General features: G+C 44.6%; 1 protein-coding gene across 1 annotated transcript in view; it reads left to right on the top strand.

Annotated features, from left to right (window-relative positions):
* LOC134582565 (roundabout homolog 2-like) overlaps positions 1-19,563 on the top strand; it is a 63,953-nt gene that overhangs the window by 18,766 nt on the left and 25,624 nt on the right. The window contains exons 2-4 of the mRNA XM_063439242.1: positions 8,645-8,980; positions 10,735-10,983; positions 11,856-11,944. Of these exons, the coding sequence (XP_063295312.1) occupies positions 8,645-8,980; positions 10,735-10,983; positions 11,856-11,944 (674 nt within the window). The remainder of the gene's footprint in view (positions 1-8,644; positions 8,981-10,734; positions 10,984-11,855; positions 11,945-19,563) is intronic.

Here is a 19,563-nt window from a genome sequence, read left to right as displayed (position 1 = left end):
CTCGGTATACCGGGGGAGAATCCGCACTGTGTCTGGGTATACTGGGATGGGCCGGGTTATAGAGTATGTGGGTGGGGTTATAGAGTATGTGGGCGGGGTTATAGAGTATGTGGGCGGGGTTATAGAGTATGTGGGCGGGGTTCCACTTCCTATAAACAACGCTAGTTCTGTATCTATCTCGAGCTAGAACTACAAATTCCCATCTCCCAGTTACAGTCACCGAGAGATACAGCATCATAACATGTACAGCCTGATACCAGGTAATGGGGGACACTATTATATTGGGGTTCTCATACTGGGTAATGGGGGGCACTATTATATTGGGGTTCTCATACCGGGTAATGGGGGACACTATTATATTGGGGTTCTCATACTGGGTAATGGGGGACACTATTATATTGGGGTTCTCATACTGGGTAATGGGGGACACTATTATATTGGGGTTCTCATACTGGGTAATGGGGGACACTATTATATTGGGGTTCTCATACTGGGTAATGGGGGACACTATTATATTGGGGTTCTCATACTGGGTAATGGGGGACACTATTATATTGGGGTTCTCATACTGGGTAATGGGGGGACACTATTATATTGGGGTTCTCATACTGGGTAATGGGGGACACTATTATATTGGGGTTCTCATACTGGGTAATGGGGGACACTATTATATTGGGGTTCTCATACTGGGTAATGGGGGACACTATTATATTGGGGTTCTCATACTGGGTAATGGGGGACACTATTATATTGGGGTTCTCATACTGGGTAATGGGGGACACTATTATATTGGGGTTCTCATACTGGGTAATGGGGGGACACTATTATATTGGGGTTCTCATACTGGGTATTGGGGGGACACTATTATATTTGGGTTCTCATACTGGGTAATGGGGGACACTATTATATTGGGGATCTCATACTGGGTAATGGGGGACACTATTATATTGGGGTTCTCATACTGGGTAATGGGGGACACTATTATATTGGGGTTCTCATACTGTGTAATGGGGGGTCACTATTATATTGGGGTTCTCATACTGGGTATTGGGGGGACACTATTATATTTGGGTTCTCATACTGGGTAATGGGGGACACTATTATATTGGGGTTCTCATACTGGGTAATGGGAGACACTATTATATTGGGGTTCTCATACTGGGTAATGGGGGACACTATTATATTGGGGTTCTCATACTGGGTAATGGGGGGCACTATTATATTGGGGTTCTCATACTGGGTAATGGGGGACACTATTATATTGAGGTTCTCATACTGGGTAATTGGGGACACTATTATATTGAGGTTCTCATACTGGGTAATTGGGGACACTATTATATTGAGGTTCTCATACTGGGTAATTGGGGACACTATTATATTGAGGTTCTCATACTGGGTAATGGGGGACACTATTATATTGGGGTTCTCATACTGGGTAATGGGGGGACACTATTATATTGGGGTTCTCATACTGGGTAATGGGGGGCACTATTATATTGGGGTTCTCATACTGGGTAATGGGGGGCACTATTATATTGGGGTTCTCATACTGGGTAATGGGGGGCACTATTATATTGGGGTTCTCATACTGGGTAATGGGGGACACTATTATATTGGGGTTCTCATACTGGGTAATGGGGGACACTATTATATTGGGGTTCTCATACTGGGTAATGGGGGACACTATTATATTGGGGTTCTCATACTGGGTAATGGGGGACACTATTATATTGGGGTTCTCATACTGGGTAATGGGGGGACACTATTATATTGGGGTTCTCATACTGGGTAATGGGGGGCACTATTATATTGGGGTTCTCATACTGGGTAATGGGGGGCACTATTATATTGGGGTTCTCATACTGGGTAATGGGGGACACTATTATATTGGGGTTCTCATACTGGGTAACGGGGGACACTATTATATTGGGGTTCTCATACTGGGTAATGGGGGACACTATTATATTGGGGTTCTCATACTGGGTAACGGGGGACACTATTATATTGGGGTTCTCATACTGGGTAATGGGGGGACACTATTATATTGGGGTTCTCATACTGGGTAATGGGGGGCACTATTATATTGGGGTTCTCATACTGGGTAATGGGGGGCACTATTATATTGGGGTTCTCATACTGGGTAATGGGGGACACTATTATATTGGGGTTCTCATACTGGGTAATGGGGGACACTATTATATTGGGGTTCTCATACTGGGTAATGGGGGACACTATTATATTGGGGTTCTCATACTGGGTAATGGGGGACACTATTATATTGGGGTTCTCATACTGGGTAATGGGGGACACTATTATATTGGGGTTCTCATACTGGGTAATGGGGGGACACTATTATATTGGGGTTCTCATACTGGGTAATGGGGGACACTATTATATTGGGGTTCTCATACTGGGTAATGGGGGACACTATTATATTGGGGTTCTCATACTGGGTAATGGGGGACACTATTATATTGGGGTTCTCATACTGGGTAATGGGGGACACTATTATATTGGGGTTCTCATACTGGGTAATGGGGGACACTATTATATTGGGGTTCTCATACTGGGTAATGGGGGGACACTATTATATTGGGGTTCTCATACTGGGTATTGGGGGGACACTATTATATTGGGGATCTCATACTGGGTAATGGGGGACACTATTATATTGGGGTTCTCATACTGGGTAATGGGGGACACTATTATATTGGGGTTCTCATACTGTGTAATGGGGGGTCACTATTATATTGGGGTTCTCATACTGGGTATTGGGGGGACACTATTATATTTGGGTTCTCATACTGGGTAATGGGGGACACTATTATATTGGGGTTCTCATACTGGGTAATGGGAGACACTATTATATTGGGGTTCTCATACTGGGTAATGGGGGACACTATTATATTGGGGTTCTCATACTGGGTAATGGGGGGCACTATTATATTGGGGTTCTCATACTGGGTAATGGGGGACACTATTATATTGAGGTTCTCATACTGGGTAATTGGGGACACTATTATATTGAGGTTCTCATACTGGGTAATTGGGGACACTATTATAGTGAGGTTCTCATACTGGGTAATTGGGGACACTATTATATTGAGGTTCTCATACTGGGTAATGGGGGACACTATTATATTGGGGTTCTCATACTGGGTAATGGGGGGACACTATTATATTGGGGTTCTCATACTGGGTAATGGGGGGCACTATTATATTGGGGTTCTCATACTGGGTAATGGGGGGCACTATTATATTGGGGTTCTCATACTGGGTAATGGGGGGCACTATTATATTGGGGTTCTCATACTGGGTAATGGGGGACACTATTATATTGGGGTTCTCATACTGGGTAATGGGGGACACTATTATATTGGGGTTCTCATACTGGGTAATGGGGGACACTATTATATTGGGGTTCTCATACTGGGTAATGGGGGACACTATTATATTGGGGTTCTCATACTGGGTAATGGGGGGACACTATTATATTGGGGTTCTCATACTGGGTAATGGGGGGCACTATTATATTGGGGTTCTCATACTGGGTAATGGGGGGCACTATTATATTGGGGTTCTCATACTGGGTAATGGGGGACACTATTATATTGGGGTTCTCATACTGGGTAACGGGGGACACTATTATATTGGGGTTCTCATACTGGGTAATGGGGGACACTATTATATTGGGGTTCTCATACTGGGTAATGGGGGACACTATTATATTGGGGTTCTCATACTGGGTAATGGGGGGACACTATTATATTGGGGTTCTCATACTGGGTAATGGGGGGCACTATTATATTGGGGTTCTCATACTGGGTAATGGGGGGCACTATTATATTGGGGTTCTCATACTGGGTAATGGGGGACACTATTATATTGGGGTTCTCATACTGGGTAATGGGGGACACTATTATATTGGGGTTCTCATACTGGGTAATGGGGGGACACTATTATATTGGGGTTCTCATACTGGGTAATGGGGGACACTATTATATTGGGGTTCTCATATTGGGTAATTGGGGGCACTATTATATTGGGGTTCTCATACTGGGTAATGGGGGACACTATTATATTGGGGTTCTCATACTGGGTAATGGGGGACACTATTATATTGGGGTTCTCATACTGGGTAATGGGGGGCACTATTATATTGGGGTTCTCATACTGGGTAATGGGGGACACTATTATATTGAGGTTCTCATACTGGGTAATTGGGGACACTATTATATTGAGGTTCTCATACTGGGTAATTGGGGACACTATTATATTGAGGTTCTCATACTGGGTAATTGGGGACACTATTATATTGAGGTTCTCATACTGGGTAATTGGGGACACTATTATATTGAGGTTCTCATACTGGGTAATTGGGGACACTATTATATTGAGGTTCTCATACTGGGTAATTGGGGACACTATTATATTGAGGTTCTCATACTGGGTAATTGGGGACACTATTATATTGAGGTTCTCATACTGGGTAATGGGGGACACTATTATATTGGGGTTCTCATACTGGGTAATGGGGGGACACTATTATATTGGGGTTCTCATACTGGGTAATGGGGGGCACTATTATATTGGGGTTCTCATACTGGGTAATGGGGGGCACTATTATATTGGGGTTCTCATACTGGGTAATGGGGGACACTATTATATTGGGGTTCTCATACTGGGTAATGCGGGACACTATTATATTGGGGTTCTCATACTGGGTAATGGGGGACACTATTATATTGGGGTTCTCATACTGGGTAATGGGGGACACTATTATATTGGGGTTCTCATACTGGGTAATGGGGGACACTATTATATTGGGGTTCTCATACTGGGTAATGGGGGGACACTATTATATTGGGGTTCTCATACTGGGTAATGGGGGGCACTATTATATTGGGGTTCTCATACTGGGTAATGGGGGGCACTATTATATTGGGGTTCTCATACTGGGTAATGGGGGACACTATTATATTGGGGTTCTCATACTGGGTAATGGGAGACACTATTATATTGGGGTTCTCATACTGGGTAATGGGGGACACTATTATATTGGGGTTCTCATACTGGGTAATGGGGGACACTATTATATTGGGGTTCTCATACTGGGTAATGGGGGACACTATTATATTGGGGTTCTCATACTGGGTAATGGGGGGACACTATTATATTGGGGTTCTCATACTGGGTAATGGGGGGCACTATTATATTGGGGTTCTCATACTGGGTAATGGGGGGCACTATTATATTGGGGTTCTCATACTGGGTAATGGGGGACACTATTATATTGGGGTTCTCATACTGGGTAATGGGGGACACTATTATATTGGGGTTCTCATACTGGGTAATGGGGGGACACTATTATATTGGGGTTCTCATACTGGGTAATGGGGGACACTATTATATTGGGGTTCTCATACTGGGTAATTGGGGGCACTATTATATTGGGGTTCTCATACTGGGTAATGGGGGGCACTATTATATTGGGGTTCTCATACTGGGTAATGGGAGACACTATTATATTGGGGTTCTCATACTGGGTAATGGGGGGCACTATTATATTGGGGTTCTCATACTGGGTAATGGGGGGACACTATTATATTGGGGTTCTCATACTGGGTAATGGGGGGCACTATTATATTGGGGTTCTCATACTGGGTAATGGGGGGACACTATTATATTGGGGTTCTCATACTGGGTAATTGGGGGCACTATTATATTGGGGTTCTCATACTGGGTAACGGGGGAGACTATTATATTGGGGTTCTCATACGGGTAATGGGGGACACTATTATATTGGGGTTCTCATACTGGGTAATGGGGGCACTATTATATTGGGTTCTCATACTGGGTAATGGGGACACTATTATATTGGGGTTATCATACTGGGTAATGGGGGGCACTATTATATTGGGGTTCTCATACTGAGTAATGGGGGGACACTATTATATTGGGGTTCTCATACTGGGTAATTGGGGGCACTATTATATTGGGGTTCTCATACTGGGTAACGGGGGACACTATTATATTGGGGTTCTCATACGGGTAATGGGGGACACTATTATAATGGGTTTCTCATACTGGGTAATGGGAGACACTATTATATTGGGGTTCTCATACTGGGTAATGGGGGACACTATTATATTGGGTTTCTGATACTGGGTAATGGGGGACACTATTATATTGGGGTTCTCATACTGGGTAATGGGGGACACTATTATATTGGGGTTCTCATACTGGGAAATGGGGGACACTATTATATTGGGGTTCTCATACTGGGTAATGGGGGACACTATTATATTGGGGTTCTCATACTGGGAAATGGGGGACACTATTATATTGGGGTTCTCATACTGGGTAATGGGGGACACTATTATATTGGGGTTCTCATACTGGGAAATGGGGGACACTATTATATTGGGGTTCTCATACTGGGTTATGGGGGACACTATTATATTGGGGTTCTCATACTGGGTAATGGGGGACAATATTATATTGGCGATCTAATACTGGGTAATGGGGGACACTATTATATTGGGGTTCTCATACTGGGTAATGGGGGACACTATTATATTGGGGTTCTCATACTGGGTAATGGGGGACACTATTATATTGGGGCTCTCATACTGGGTAATGGGGGGACACTATTATATTGGGGTTCTCATACTGGGTAATTGGGGACACTATTATATTGGGGTTCTCATACTGGGTAACGGGGGGCACTATTATATTGGGGTTCTCATACTGGGTAACAGGGGACACTATTATATTGGGGTTCTCATACTGGGTAACAGGGGGCACTATTATATTGGGGTTCTCATACTGGGTAACGGGGGACACTATTATATTGGGGTTCTCATACTGGGTAATGGGGGGCACTATTATATTGGGGTTCTCATACTGGGTAACGGGGGACACTATTATATTGGGGTTCTCATACTGGGTAATGGGGGGGCACTATTATATTGTGGTTTTCATACTGGGTAATGGGGGACACTATTATATTGGGGTTCTCATACTGGGTAATGGGGACACTATTATATTGGGGTTCTCATACTGGGTAATGGGGGACACTATTATATTGGGGTTCTCATACTGGGTAATGGGGGGACACTATTATATTGGGGTTCTCATACTGGGTAATGGGGGGACACTATTATATTGGGGTTCTCATACTGGGTAACGGGGGACACTATTATATTGGGGTTCTCATACTGGGTAATGGGGACACTATTATATTGGGGTTCTCATACTGGGTAATGGGGGGCACTATTATATCGGGGTTCTCATACTGGGTAACGGGGGACACTATTATATTGGGGTTCTCATACTGGGTAATGGGGGACACAATTATATTGGGGTTCTCATACTGGGTAATGGGGGACACTATTATTTGGGGGTTCTCATACTGGGTAATGGGGGACACTATTATATTGGGGTTCTCATACTGGGTAATGGGGGGCACTATTATATTGGGATTCTCATACTGGGTAATGGGGGCACTATTATATTGGGGTTCTCATACTGGGTAACGGGGGGCACTATTATATTGGGGTTCTCATACTGGGTAATGGGGGACACTATTATATTGGGGGTTGTCATACTGGGTAATGGGGGACACTATTATATTGGGGTTGTCATACTGGGTAATGGGGGACACTATTATATTGTGGTTCTCATACTGGGTAATGGGGCACACTATTATATTGGGGTTCTCATACCGGGTAATGGGGGACACTATTATATTGGGGTTCTCATACCGGGTAATGGGGGACACTATTATATTGGGGTTCTCATACCGGGTAATGGGGGACACTAATACATATTTTTATCTCCTTTAGCAATCTTTACTTAGTATTAGTAAATTTAACTGACACCAATTTTGGTAGGTGGCTCCCTGATAGGGTGGGAGTTAGGGAGCTATCTACTAAGCAGCTGTAAGAATAGGATCAAAATCTATGTGTTAATATCAAAATACCCTAACAATTAAATAATTATATCATTATTACGTTCATATAAAATTTCATTTGCCATAATGATTTCTTCCACTTGATTTCAACATTTCTGGTTTGAGTCCCCTCAAACCAGAGCGCTGCGGGTCACTTTGCCAGGTGAGCATGGTGGCACGGGATCCGCAGTGCGTACCATGCTGCCACATTGAAACCCACTAGCTGCAGGGGGGCACGGTACAACCTGCGGCATTAGGGGGTTAATAGATAGAAGTACTTTATATTTTTTTAATATCTAATTTTAGAATATCTGAGAATTGCTTGTATAATAGAACTTAGAATCGACATTATTTATAAAACAATGATCTCTATATAAAAAAGTATGTAATGTAAAAATAATAAATATATATAAATAAAGATAACTTTTCTGTGCATGTGCCCTATCCTCTTTATGCGTTCCGTGGGAGATTATTGATTTTGATCTGCGAGTGGGTAAAGGTGAGTAAACCCACCTTTTTTTTTACATGGCAGTGGGAGCCTAGTCATCTAGATGGTCACTAGGGCACTATAGCATTAGGAAAGCACATTAGTATTCAAATCCCAGTATTAGGATATGGTTTCCACACCCAACAGATAACTGGAAATCTGTATCCCGATCTGTTATGAATGTAACTGTGTCTGTCTTCCAGCTCTCCTGCTCCTCCCGCTGGATCTCTCCTCTGGTTCAGACATTGTACGGGTCGCGGTGGGTTCAGACCTATCTCTGTGCGGGATGACGTGCGTCACGGGGGGATACGCTATTCTTGATTGTTCCCCGAAACCAGAACCGATCCTGGAATACAACTGTGATAACAGTTATTGGAAGCCGTTCAGTAATTACCGGCACAGGGTTGATCTCGATGTATCCAGTGGATGCGCAACAATCAGAAATTCTCAGAAAAGCGACATTGGACGATATATGTGGGTACTGATGGATAAAGACCGTACAGAAAGTGTGAACCAATATACAAGATACAGCATTATGGGTAAGCGATTAAGTGAGTTGGAGGATAAGGTATACTGTTATTTTAAAATACATTTCCAGCAGCGCACAAGAAAGCTCCACATCTATTGTTATTTTAGGAAAAAAATGAAAAAACAAAACCAACTAGAAAAGCTACAATTTCTGGGGAAATTGTGTGAAATGTTCTTGCCTCCACCAGTAGTCTACAACTGGAGTGGGTGGAGTAACTGTTATTATTTATTTATATAGCACATTTAATTGCAACGTTGTTGCCCAAAGTGCTTCACAGTTACATTAAAACATACAGTTATAAAAACATTAGCAGGTGCAAAAGGCTCTGTCTATGACATCACTTGCTGCTGCAGCCTGGCACAGGTCAGAGTATTTTGGTGGTTGCCATTTTCAAACGGTCGTATTTTAAAAACTATAAATCCTACAGCGAAGAGCTTTATATTGTGAGAATCACAAGACCCAGACCTACATTTTGATGTATAGTATGTCTCTGAAGTATTAAAAATGAAGGCACAGTCGCAGTTTAGAAATTGCTCTTCAAATGTGAGCTTTGCAGAGTGGAGTTTCAATGAATGTCAATGGACTGCATGAGTTGCAAACAAATGGTCATATTGTGAAAACTATCAGCTGAACGTTTTGATATAAGATTTGTGTAGGTGGGCTTGAAAATGAGGGAGTGGTGGCAGTTTAGAAATCATGTCCTGATTTTTCAGCTTTTGCCAGCTCCCACTCTAGGTTTTAACATTTTGCCATTCATTCCTATGGGACCAATTTCGCCACAAGAATGACGATATTCCGTGAACCATTCGGCGAAACGTTCCACAAAGTAATAGCAATACGATCGGGAACAATCCGCACGTTTCAGTATATTTCTGTCTATGTAGTGTAAAAACTGTGGGAGGAGTTAGGGTGGCAAATTTGGCTATAATAAGAATGCCATGCAAGAACACTTAATTATACACACTTTCAAAATGTTTGTCTGTGTAGCCATGAGACCCCTCCCACACAAGCAGCAAGCACAGCAGGGATTAATGGAATAAGTAGTTTATCCCCAATAAGAAGTTCCAATAATCAGGATGATTGGAACTGCTCGGTAAACTGATCGCTGCCATATCGCGGCTGCTATCGTTTCACACACAGCTCGGTTTATGGTTTATTGAATCAGGCTCTCAGCCAAGCTAAGTCCATTTGTGATAGTTTGTCGGTAAGAAGTTAGTTTATTTCTGTTTTAAATGAATATTATCAGGAAACCAGCTGTTACCAATATCCATCCCATCCAAAGGAAGAAACCCATTTAAGAAAAATATAGAAAATAAAATGTTATAGATTAAATCTAAGATTTAGTGAGCAATCCAGCAAAGCTTAGCAGGCGTTTTGATTGGGAAGTTTTAATTCACCATAAGGAGATAAAGGCAGATTTAACCCCTTAAGGACACATGACATGCCTGACATGTCATGATTCCCTTTTATTCCAGAAGTTTGGTCCTTAAGGGGTTAACCATGATTACAGCATATCACCCCATGTACTAATATGTGAGAGGTTGTACAGGATTTATTAAATATGAGAAATAAATGTACCCAGTACAGTGTTATTAATAATAATCTGCTTCTTACCCTGTATCATGGAAAAGGGATGGTAAATACCGGTTTTACTATTGAGAGTTAATGGAGACTGTTCCATGATCCTCAGTTACTGGGTTTAGTAAATCCCACCCAGCAGACATGCACATTCACTGCCTCTGATCTCCACCTCTTATCTCCCAGATAAAGTCTCCATCACCAGCCTTAGCTCCAGTCTCAGTAACTCGGGGCTGACCACATCTCTGCGAGTTCAGTTTACTGGGGAGATGGAACACACAGTCACCTGGACCCGAGATGGAGGAGACCTGCCCGAGGGCCACCAGCTGAGTGAATTTAATGACACCCTCACTGTACGGAGCACGGACTATGGGACATACAGAGTGACTGTTACTAACTCAGTGAGTGAGGACCACGCTCAGCTCACACTCACAGGTAATGGGTCTGTTGTTGGATTTGGGGATCTTAAAATAGCTCCCCTCCCCCTTACTGAGTAACATCACAGTCATAAAGTGAAGCTTCACACAGCTTAGTAAATATCACTAGACATTCTCCATAATCTGTCCAGTCCCAAGATGCCTCCAGCTGGGGGTATTATCTACATGTTCTGCCTCTATATAAAGGATATTACTAGAATTAGTCTTGGCTGTATCATATCTGTGTTCAATACATCATTCTAATGTACAGAAATGGCCCTATATGTGGATACATTCCCTCAGATCCTCAGTAATCTCTATGGATCCAAGTCCTTGGGATGAGAACCCTATGACGAGCAGTTTGTGGTTGAATCTAGAACCCGTGGCTGTAATCCTTTCTATGAGATCTCCTTGTTCTCCTGTTTATTTCCTCTTCTCTCCTCGCCAGCTGGGCTGACATTCCCAGAACATGTGAGCGTCTGCGTGGAACTAACGGAGCGTGTGTGTGAAATCTCTTTCCTTTCACTCTATTCTTTTCTTCTTACACGGTGCACCATTCTGTGCTTTATACACATCCATGAAATGATGCATGTTACACGGCTTCTCTGCTCTGGGGAACACGTGTGTGATGTGGGGTTTGATATGTTACCTGTTTAACTTGTTCCATGTATGTGGACATTAGTGGAGGCTGGAAACATACAGAGCACTAACCATACCTTCCTGATGGTGGCGCTATGGTACATCCTTACTGCAGGTTTCCATCCATGGTCTAGTATAGATTAGTGTTGGAAATTGCTCGCTGTATGAGACAGGTTCTTATTTAGTGACTGTTAGTAAATACCAGATATTAAATAATCTAAATGGATTTATTGTATGTAGAGTCGGTTACAGCTGAACCAGCTCCTGTCTCAGGAAGATTCAGAGTCTCCTGGATCGCTGTCAGTGTCATGGCTGCTGCTATCTGTGCTGTGCTCCTGGGGGTACGTACCTTCTAATACTCTGATATTCAGCCTCCGTACAATGCAGGTTTAAGGATCTCCCTGCATGGCCACAGGTGGGCTGCTCAGTATTAGATCCCTGTGCTAATACACAGAATCCCTGCCATTCCTGCTCCCTGAGGACTGGGATTTGGGGTACACTTTCCATTTCCTGTCCCATTTAGTTCTGAGTGGTAAAAGTGGGGTGATTGGGGTCCCATGTAAATGGCAGGATGACCACTGACCCCTGTGTATTGAGTTAGGGGTGTGGTAGGTCACCCATGGAGGGAGGAGGTGACTCCAGGATATTTATCAAAGTGGGGAATTCTGAGCTTCCAGAATCCAATCTGCTGGGATCAGTTTATCAGGAGATACTTTATTACTAAATACAATGAGTTCCTTTAGTGAGGATTCCAATAAATAACTGTGTAATAAGATCTTTATAATATAAGAGGGAATTATTAATCCCCATGTTCCCTATTGATATTACATTGTGATATATGGATATAATGTGTGTTTAATATGGATTTTCCATTTCCAGGTATTTATTAAACGGAAGATGCTGAATCCAAATATTAAACAGCTCATCGTACAGAGCGCGTGGAACTCCGAGAATCCGTCTAATCCTGCACGAAGTATTATATAAATGTGAGAAAACATAAAGATTGGGCGTGAAAATGGCATTAACAGTAAAATATAAAATAATCCATTCTCAGGGATATTTATTTAAATCTGTCACTAAATATTGTTATCATTAATAGGAATATCTCTATATAGCTCTGCTACCTCCAAATATGTCCACAATCCCATATATAGAGAATAAACCATATAGACATATTCCTATTAATGAGTAAAATAAACCGGCTATTTTGAGGTTAATGCAAACTAAAAGTATAATACAGAGTTTGGCCACCAAAGGATAGTCACATTCAGATATTTAGTTATAAAATATTCTCACGTGGAGATTCTGTCTGTAATGTATTGAAGGGGAGATGGAGAATCAGATTACGTCTATTACCTGCACGCAGTGCGCACTGACGACAGAACTAAAATATGCCCAGAACTGACATTCGACATTCCAGGAATAGGGGGAAACTAGCCCCCAGCACAAAGTGCAGATACCTCTGGGTGTTCAGGGTTTCAAACTGAAACGCTGCACAGCCAGATACCTACCACCATAACCACTTCAAAAATAGAAGTGGTGATGGTGGTTGGAGTAACCCAGTAAGACAAGTGAATACTGCCTGGTTTAATAGCTGAGATTTATTGTTACTTTATTATATAATGAATGTACACAGTGTAAATGTTATAATTTACTTTCAGTGTAATAATAAAGAGTTTGATATTTAATGTGTATTTATTTATTCCTATTGCTAATGGCCGGCTGTGTGATAATCGGAATAAACTCCTACAGACACTGATTTACTTAGGATTAGGTTTCAGTGTGTTAGAGCGACACCTGGTGGACATTGCTGAACACACACTTTATAATTATTATTGGGAAGTCTTAAATATATCTATAAAAAGGTTTAAATTACAATAACGCTACACCTCTCTCTGTTTTATAAAGCTCGACACTCCCCCTAGTGGTTCTATCTGGTATTTCTATTGGTTATATTCATTCTGATTATTGGGTCTCTTTCTATACAAGCGCTGACAGACTCCCCTATATTTTTGGGGGTTTCATCATTTGGTTTTATTCCCAGATTTCTCCTTCCAGCCGCGTCACACAGAGAATCACCGCCACGCAGATAAACGCCACTTTCTCCTTACTGAACGTATAGGGATTAGAGTGCTGCTACATTTTACGCACACACAGAATATATACAGGGCTATTTACTAAAGGAGAACTCAGAGTGAATTTCAGAATTAAGGCCAGAGTAGCTGCACTGAAAGCATCGCTGACTCAGAGAATTTTTCCGGTTCGGCTATGTTGACGTTAATTTTGAATTCACTTTGAGTTCTCAGGTTAGTGAATAGCCCCGATTGGGGCGGGGGGGGGATGATTATGATGTTGGCACCCGCAGGTTTCCTGTGAGCAGGTAATGGGGCTTCCGAGAGCAGACAGCAAGACATTAATACAGTTACTGTGTCACCGCCAGCCGCCAGAAAACAATCACTGACGCCATGACGGAGTTTATTTACCCATCATTCCCTTGGAGAAATAATTTTATACAAAAAGGAAATTAATTTCTAATAAAAGTCTCTTTTTGCCTAAAATGCTGCATTGGGCGATGTTTACTGATACGATTTAAATGGATTAATATATAGAAATAAAGGTATGAGAGTTAAAGTCACTTATCACCTTCACATAATATCACACTGTAGGTACAGACACCTACCTGCCTCTCAAAGTGACCGTCCCCACCAGCGAGTGGCGCTAGAGAGCCTGAGTCGAGGGCAGCAGTAGCAGAACCGATAATACGGATGGCGGATGATAAGGGTAAAATAGAGACTTTCTTTATCTGAGATGAAGTTGTATTCCTATCACTGGGCTAATAAAGTGCTTTAACTCGTTGGGGATAAAGAAAGTCCCTGGTAGACACGGTGACGCTGGGAGTTTATAATACTTTACTTATAATACAGGAAGTATAGAACCATTTATAAATACTGTCTGTAATCTTCAGTCTATGGATGGGATGAGTTATTCCAGTTTCAGTATTACGGGGCACATTCTTTAAAGGGAAACTCCAGTGCCAGGAAAACAATCGGTTTTCCTGGCACTGGAGGGTCCCTCTCCCTCCCACCCACCAATCCCCGGTTACTGAAGGGGTGAAAACCCCTTCAGTGACTTACCTGTGGCAGCGGCGATGTCTCCTCCTCCGCGACGCTCCTCCCAGTGATTGCGTCGGCCGGTGGGCGAGACTGATCTCGCCCACCGGCCGAGGAGACCTAATGCGCATGCGCGGAAATGCCGTGCATGCGCATTACGTCTCCTCATAGGAAAGCATTTCAATACTTTCCTATGGGGAATAGAGCGACGCTGGAGGTCCTCACACAGCGTGAGGACGTCCAGCGACGCTCTAGCACAGGTTTCCTGTGCTAGAACCCAGGAAGTGACCTCTAGTGGCTGTCTAGTAGACAGCCACTAGAGGTGGAGTTAACCCTGCAATGTAATTATTGCAGTTTATGAAAAACTGCAATAATTACACTTGCAGGGTTAAGAGTAGTGGGAGTTGGCACCCAGACCACTCCAATGGACAGAAGTAGTCTGGGTGCCTGGAGTGTCCCTTTAAGCCCTCATACTTATTCACTTTCTTCATTATCAGCTCCCCCTCCCCCCTCCTTTATCACTTTTCTTTTACTCCTTTTATTTTTACACCTTTCTCAAACTCTCCTCCTTCTCCTCTCTTATTTAGCACTTTTCTGTTACTCCTTTTATTTTTACAGCTCTCAAACTTTCTTCCTTCTCCCCTTTTTCAGGCTTTTCAGCCCTCCTCCTGCTCCTTACTATTGCTGCCTGCCAAAGCATGGCACGATGGCAAACACACACAGACAGCTATGTCAGACACACGCACACAGCTATGTCAGACACACGCACACACAGACAGCTATGTCAGACACACACAGACAGCTATGTCAGACACACACACAGACACACACAGCTATGTCAGACACACACACACACAGAGACACAGCTATGTCAGACACACACAGACACAGACAGCTGTGTCAGACACACACACAGACAGCTGTGTCAGACACACATACATAAAGCGGGAAATGCCTGTAGTCAGAATTATGGCTTGAGCACTTGGTGCCAGTTAAGTTAAATAAAAGTTAGCGCTGGTTTCGCAGCCGTGAAGCCATTACTGAAAGTAACAGCGAGTCCTCCGCTACCGGAGCCTAGAGTGAGAGTCACAGGCAGGCTGTGAATCCTGAGAGATCTGTCCAGCAGACAAACTCCCTGTACAGTATTGCAATTTAAGGAGCAATCCCCTCACATAGTGTTTCACATCCCCTGGTGGCAGCTCAGCAACATGAAACTGAAAGTTCTGATCTCTCCTTCCCTCCTGGCATTCTGTTCCATTTAGAATACTCAACAGCTACAACATTTCCTCATGTGGACTCAAAACTATTTATGTAAAGCATCACTAAAATTGGTAATTGAGCGATGGGGAAAAAAGAAATACTATTAAAAATAAATAAATAAAAAAGGTGAGTTACAAGGTGTATTTTTTTTAAAAGTGACCATTGTGGCGGAACAGACCTGGCCACGTGTTCTTGGAGGGGGCTGCTTGCCCGCCTCCTACCTTCTGACTATGGCAGTGGGATATGTGGCATTGGAAAACACTATTTGTGCCCTGCGACAAAACTGGAGATTGTGAACAAATATGACTATTGTCCATATTTTTTATGATTCCCTTCGTTTGTTGCACAGTTCCTCATGTGTTTCATCTGTTGGTTCGGCTGGATAGACTACCAGACAAAGTGTGGAGTTACTGGGTGGCCACCATTTCATGTATCAGAGGCACATGGTGAGAACAATGGATGGCGGCCATTTTAACTCACAGACACTGTTTGGACTTTTCTACACGGTGCCATCTCGCCGGTATTTGGTGCACAAAGACATCGTTCAATAGTTTTAAACTATACAACAGGGGACACATTTAACAGTAATTATTTTTCATATAGCTTGTATATGTTCTGTGGAATCTGCATTAAACCGTATCTTCCAAACTACTGAACGGATCTGGGTGAATTTTGGATATGTGGTTCACCCAGATCCCCCGGTTCCGATAATATTTTGGGGTTATTGCATGTTTTGGGGTCCCTGTAATATGTTTTATAATACTGTATTTTCCTGCCTGGGATAATTACGTTAGTCTATTGTATTGAGATAATTGTATTACAGGCAGAGGGGAGGATTTCTGATGTAATGAATGGGAGTGTTAGCTGTGTGGATTGGTTGTTCTTCAAAACCCTGTGGGCAGTACTATGTTTGTAGAATGTGAATAAAAGAGGCTGTATGTGCCAGTACAGTCAGTTCTTCTTTACCCTCAATCTAGAGTCCTGTCTTTTATTGGGGGAATTGCTATATCACTACAAGGGATTGCTATGCTCTGCATACTCCCTTAGCTAATCACTACTAAGCTCTTTTAAGAGCTTGTTCCTGCTTCACTCTCTTGGAGGAGAGGTTCACCCACTGGAACCTGGAGCCTTGTCGTAGGGACAGGGTGGGTAGGAGACGGCGAGACTCCAACCAAGCTGCGGCGGTTCGTGGGGTCTGCGGTGGTTGTGGTGTCTGGCGGAGCGCTTGGAACCCTCAGGAAGCGCTGGGAGCATCCTTCAACGGAGGTACCCAGTCGGGGTGCCAGGTGATCCGTTACAACCGTTTCTACTGAAATCTGCACTCTTTACTTCTTCATTTTACAAAAAAAAAAGACACTATTCACATTGGGCTTTTCTGGAAGCTAAAGTGCCTTAGGGATCCACAGTGTCCCTTTAAAGTGGCATTTGTAGCACCATAACTACAGCCTTTTGGTAGTGTTTCCTTAGCCCTCTCTCTGTGTCTCTCTCCCTTTTCGTCTCTCTGTCTCTCTCCCTTTTCTCTGTCTCTCTCTCTCTCCCTTTCCTCTCTTTGTCTCTCTCCTCTCTGTCTCTCTCTCTCTCTCCCTTTGTCTCTCTCCTCTCTGTCTCTCTCTCTCTCTCCCTTTGTCTCTCTCCTCTCTGTCTCTCTCTCTCTCTCCCTTTGTCTCTCTCCTCTCTGTCTCTCTCTCTCTCTCCCTTTGTCTCTCTCCTCTCTGTCTCTCTCTCTCTCTCCCTCTCTCCTCTCTGTCTCTCTCTCTCTCTCCCTTTGTCTCTCTCCTCTCTGTCTCTCCCTTTGTCTCTCTCCTCTCTGTCTCTCTCTCTGTCTCTCCCCCTCTCCCTTTCCTCTCTCTGTCTCTTTCCCTTTCCTCTCTCTCTCCCTCTCCTCGTCCCTCTCCCTATTATCTGTCTCCCTCCCTCTCCCTCTCCTCGTCCCTCTCCCTATTATCTGTCTCCCTCCCTCTCCCTCTCCTCGTCCCTCTCCCTATTATCTGTCTCCCTCCCTCTCCCTCTCCTCGTCCCTCTCCCTATTATCTGTCTCCCTCCCTCTCCCTCTCCTCGTCCCTCTCCCTATTATCTGTCTCCCTCCCTCTCCCTCTCCTCTTTCTCCCTCTCCTCTCCTCTTTCTCCCTCTCCTCTTTCTCCCTCTTTCTCCCTCTCCCTCTCCTCTCCTCTTTCTCCCTCTCCCTCTCCTCTTTCTCCCTCTCCCTCTCCTCTTTCTCCCTCTCCCTCTCCTCTTTCTCCCTCTCCCTCTCCTCTTTCTCCCTCTCCTCTCCTCTTTCTCCCTCTCCTCTCCTCTTTCTCCCTCTCCCTCTCCTCTTTCTCCCTCTCCCTCTCCTCTTTCTCCCTCTCCCTCTCCTCTTTCTCCCTCTCCCTCTCCTCTTTCTCCCTCTCCCTCTCCTCTTTCTCCCTCTCCCTCTCCTCTTTCTCCCTCTCCCTCTCCTCTTTCTCCCTCTCCCTCTCCTCTTTCTCCCTCTCCCTCTCCTCTTTCTCCCTCTCCCTCTCCTCTTTCTCCCTCTCCCTCTCCCTCTCCCTCTCCTCTTTCTCCCTCTCCCTCTCCTCTTTCTCCCTCTCCCTCTCCTCTTTCTCCCTCTCCCTCTCCTCTTTCTCCCTCTCCCTCTCCTCTTTCTCCCTCTCCCTCTCCCTCTCCCTCTCCCTCTCCCTCTCCCTCTCCTCTTTCTCCCTCTCCCTCTCCCTCTCCCTCTCCCTCTCCTCTTTCTCCCTCTCCCTCTCCTCTTTCTCCCTCTCCCTCTCCCTCTCCCTCTCCTCTTTCTCCCTCTCCCTCTCCCTCTCCTCTTTCTCCCTCTCCCTCTCCCTCTCCTCTTTCTCCCTCTCCCTCTCCCTCTCCTCTTTCTCCCTCTCCCTCTCCCTCTCCTCTTTCTCCCTCTCCCTCTCCTCTTTCTCCCTCTCCCTCTCCTCTTTCTCCCTCTCCCTCTCCCTCTCCTCTTTCTCCCTCTCCCTCTCCTCTTTCTCCCTCTCCCTCTCCCTCTCCCTCTCCTCTTTCTCCCTCTCCCTCTCCCTCTCCCTCTCCCTCTCCCTCCCTCTCCCTCCCTCTCCCTCCCTCTCCCTCCCTCTCCCTCTCCCTCTCCTCTTTCTCCCTCTCCCTCTCCTCTTTCTCCCTCTCCCTCTCCCTCTCCCTCTCCTCTTTCTCCCTCTCCCTCTCCCTCTCCCTCTCCTCTTTCTCCCTCTCCCTCTCCCTCTCCCTCTCCCTCTCCCTCTCCTCTTTCTCCCTCTCCCTCTCCCTCTCCCTCTCCCTCTCCCTCTCCTCTTTCTCCCTCTCCCTCTCCCTCTCCCTCTCCCTCTCCTCTTTCTCCCTCTCCCTCTCCCTCTCCCTCTCCCTCTCCCTCTCCTCTTTCTCCCTCTCCCTCTCCTCTTTCTCCCTCTCCCTCTCCTCTTTCTCCCTCTCCCTCTCCCTCTCCCTCTCCTCTTTCTCCCTCTCCCTCTCCTCTTTCTCCCTCTCCCTCTCCCTCTCCCTCTCCTCTCCCTCTCCCTCCCTCTCCCTCCCTCTCCCTCCCTCTCCCTCCCTCTCCCTCCCTCTCCCTCTCCCTCTCCTCTTTCTCCCTCTCCCTCTCCTCTTTCTCCCTCTCCCTCTC

The sequence above is a fragment of the Pelobates fuscus genome, chromosome 13 (genome assembly GCF_036172605.1).
Source record: "Pelobates fuscus isolate aPelFus1 chromosome 13, aPelFus1.pri, whole genome shotgun sequence".
NCBI lineage: Eukaryota > Metazoa > Chordata > Amphibia > Anura > Pelobatidae > Pelobates > Pelobates fuscus.
The sequence above is the reverse complement of the archived record's forward strand: the minus strand, read 5'-3'. Positions and strand labels throughout refer to the sequence as shown.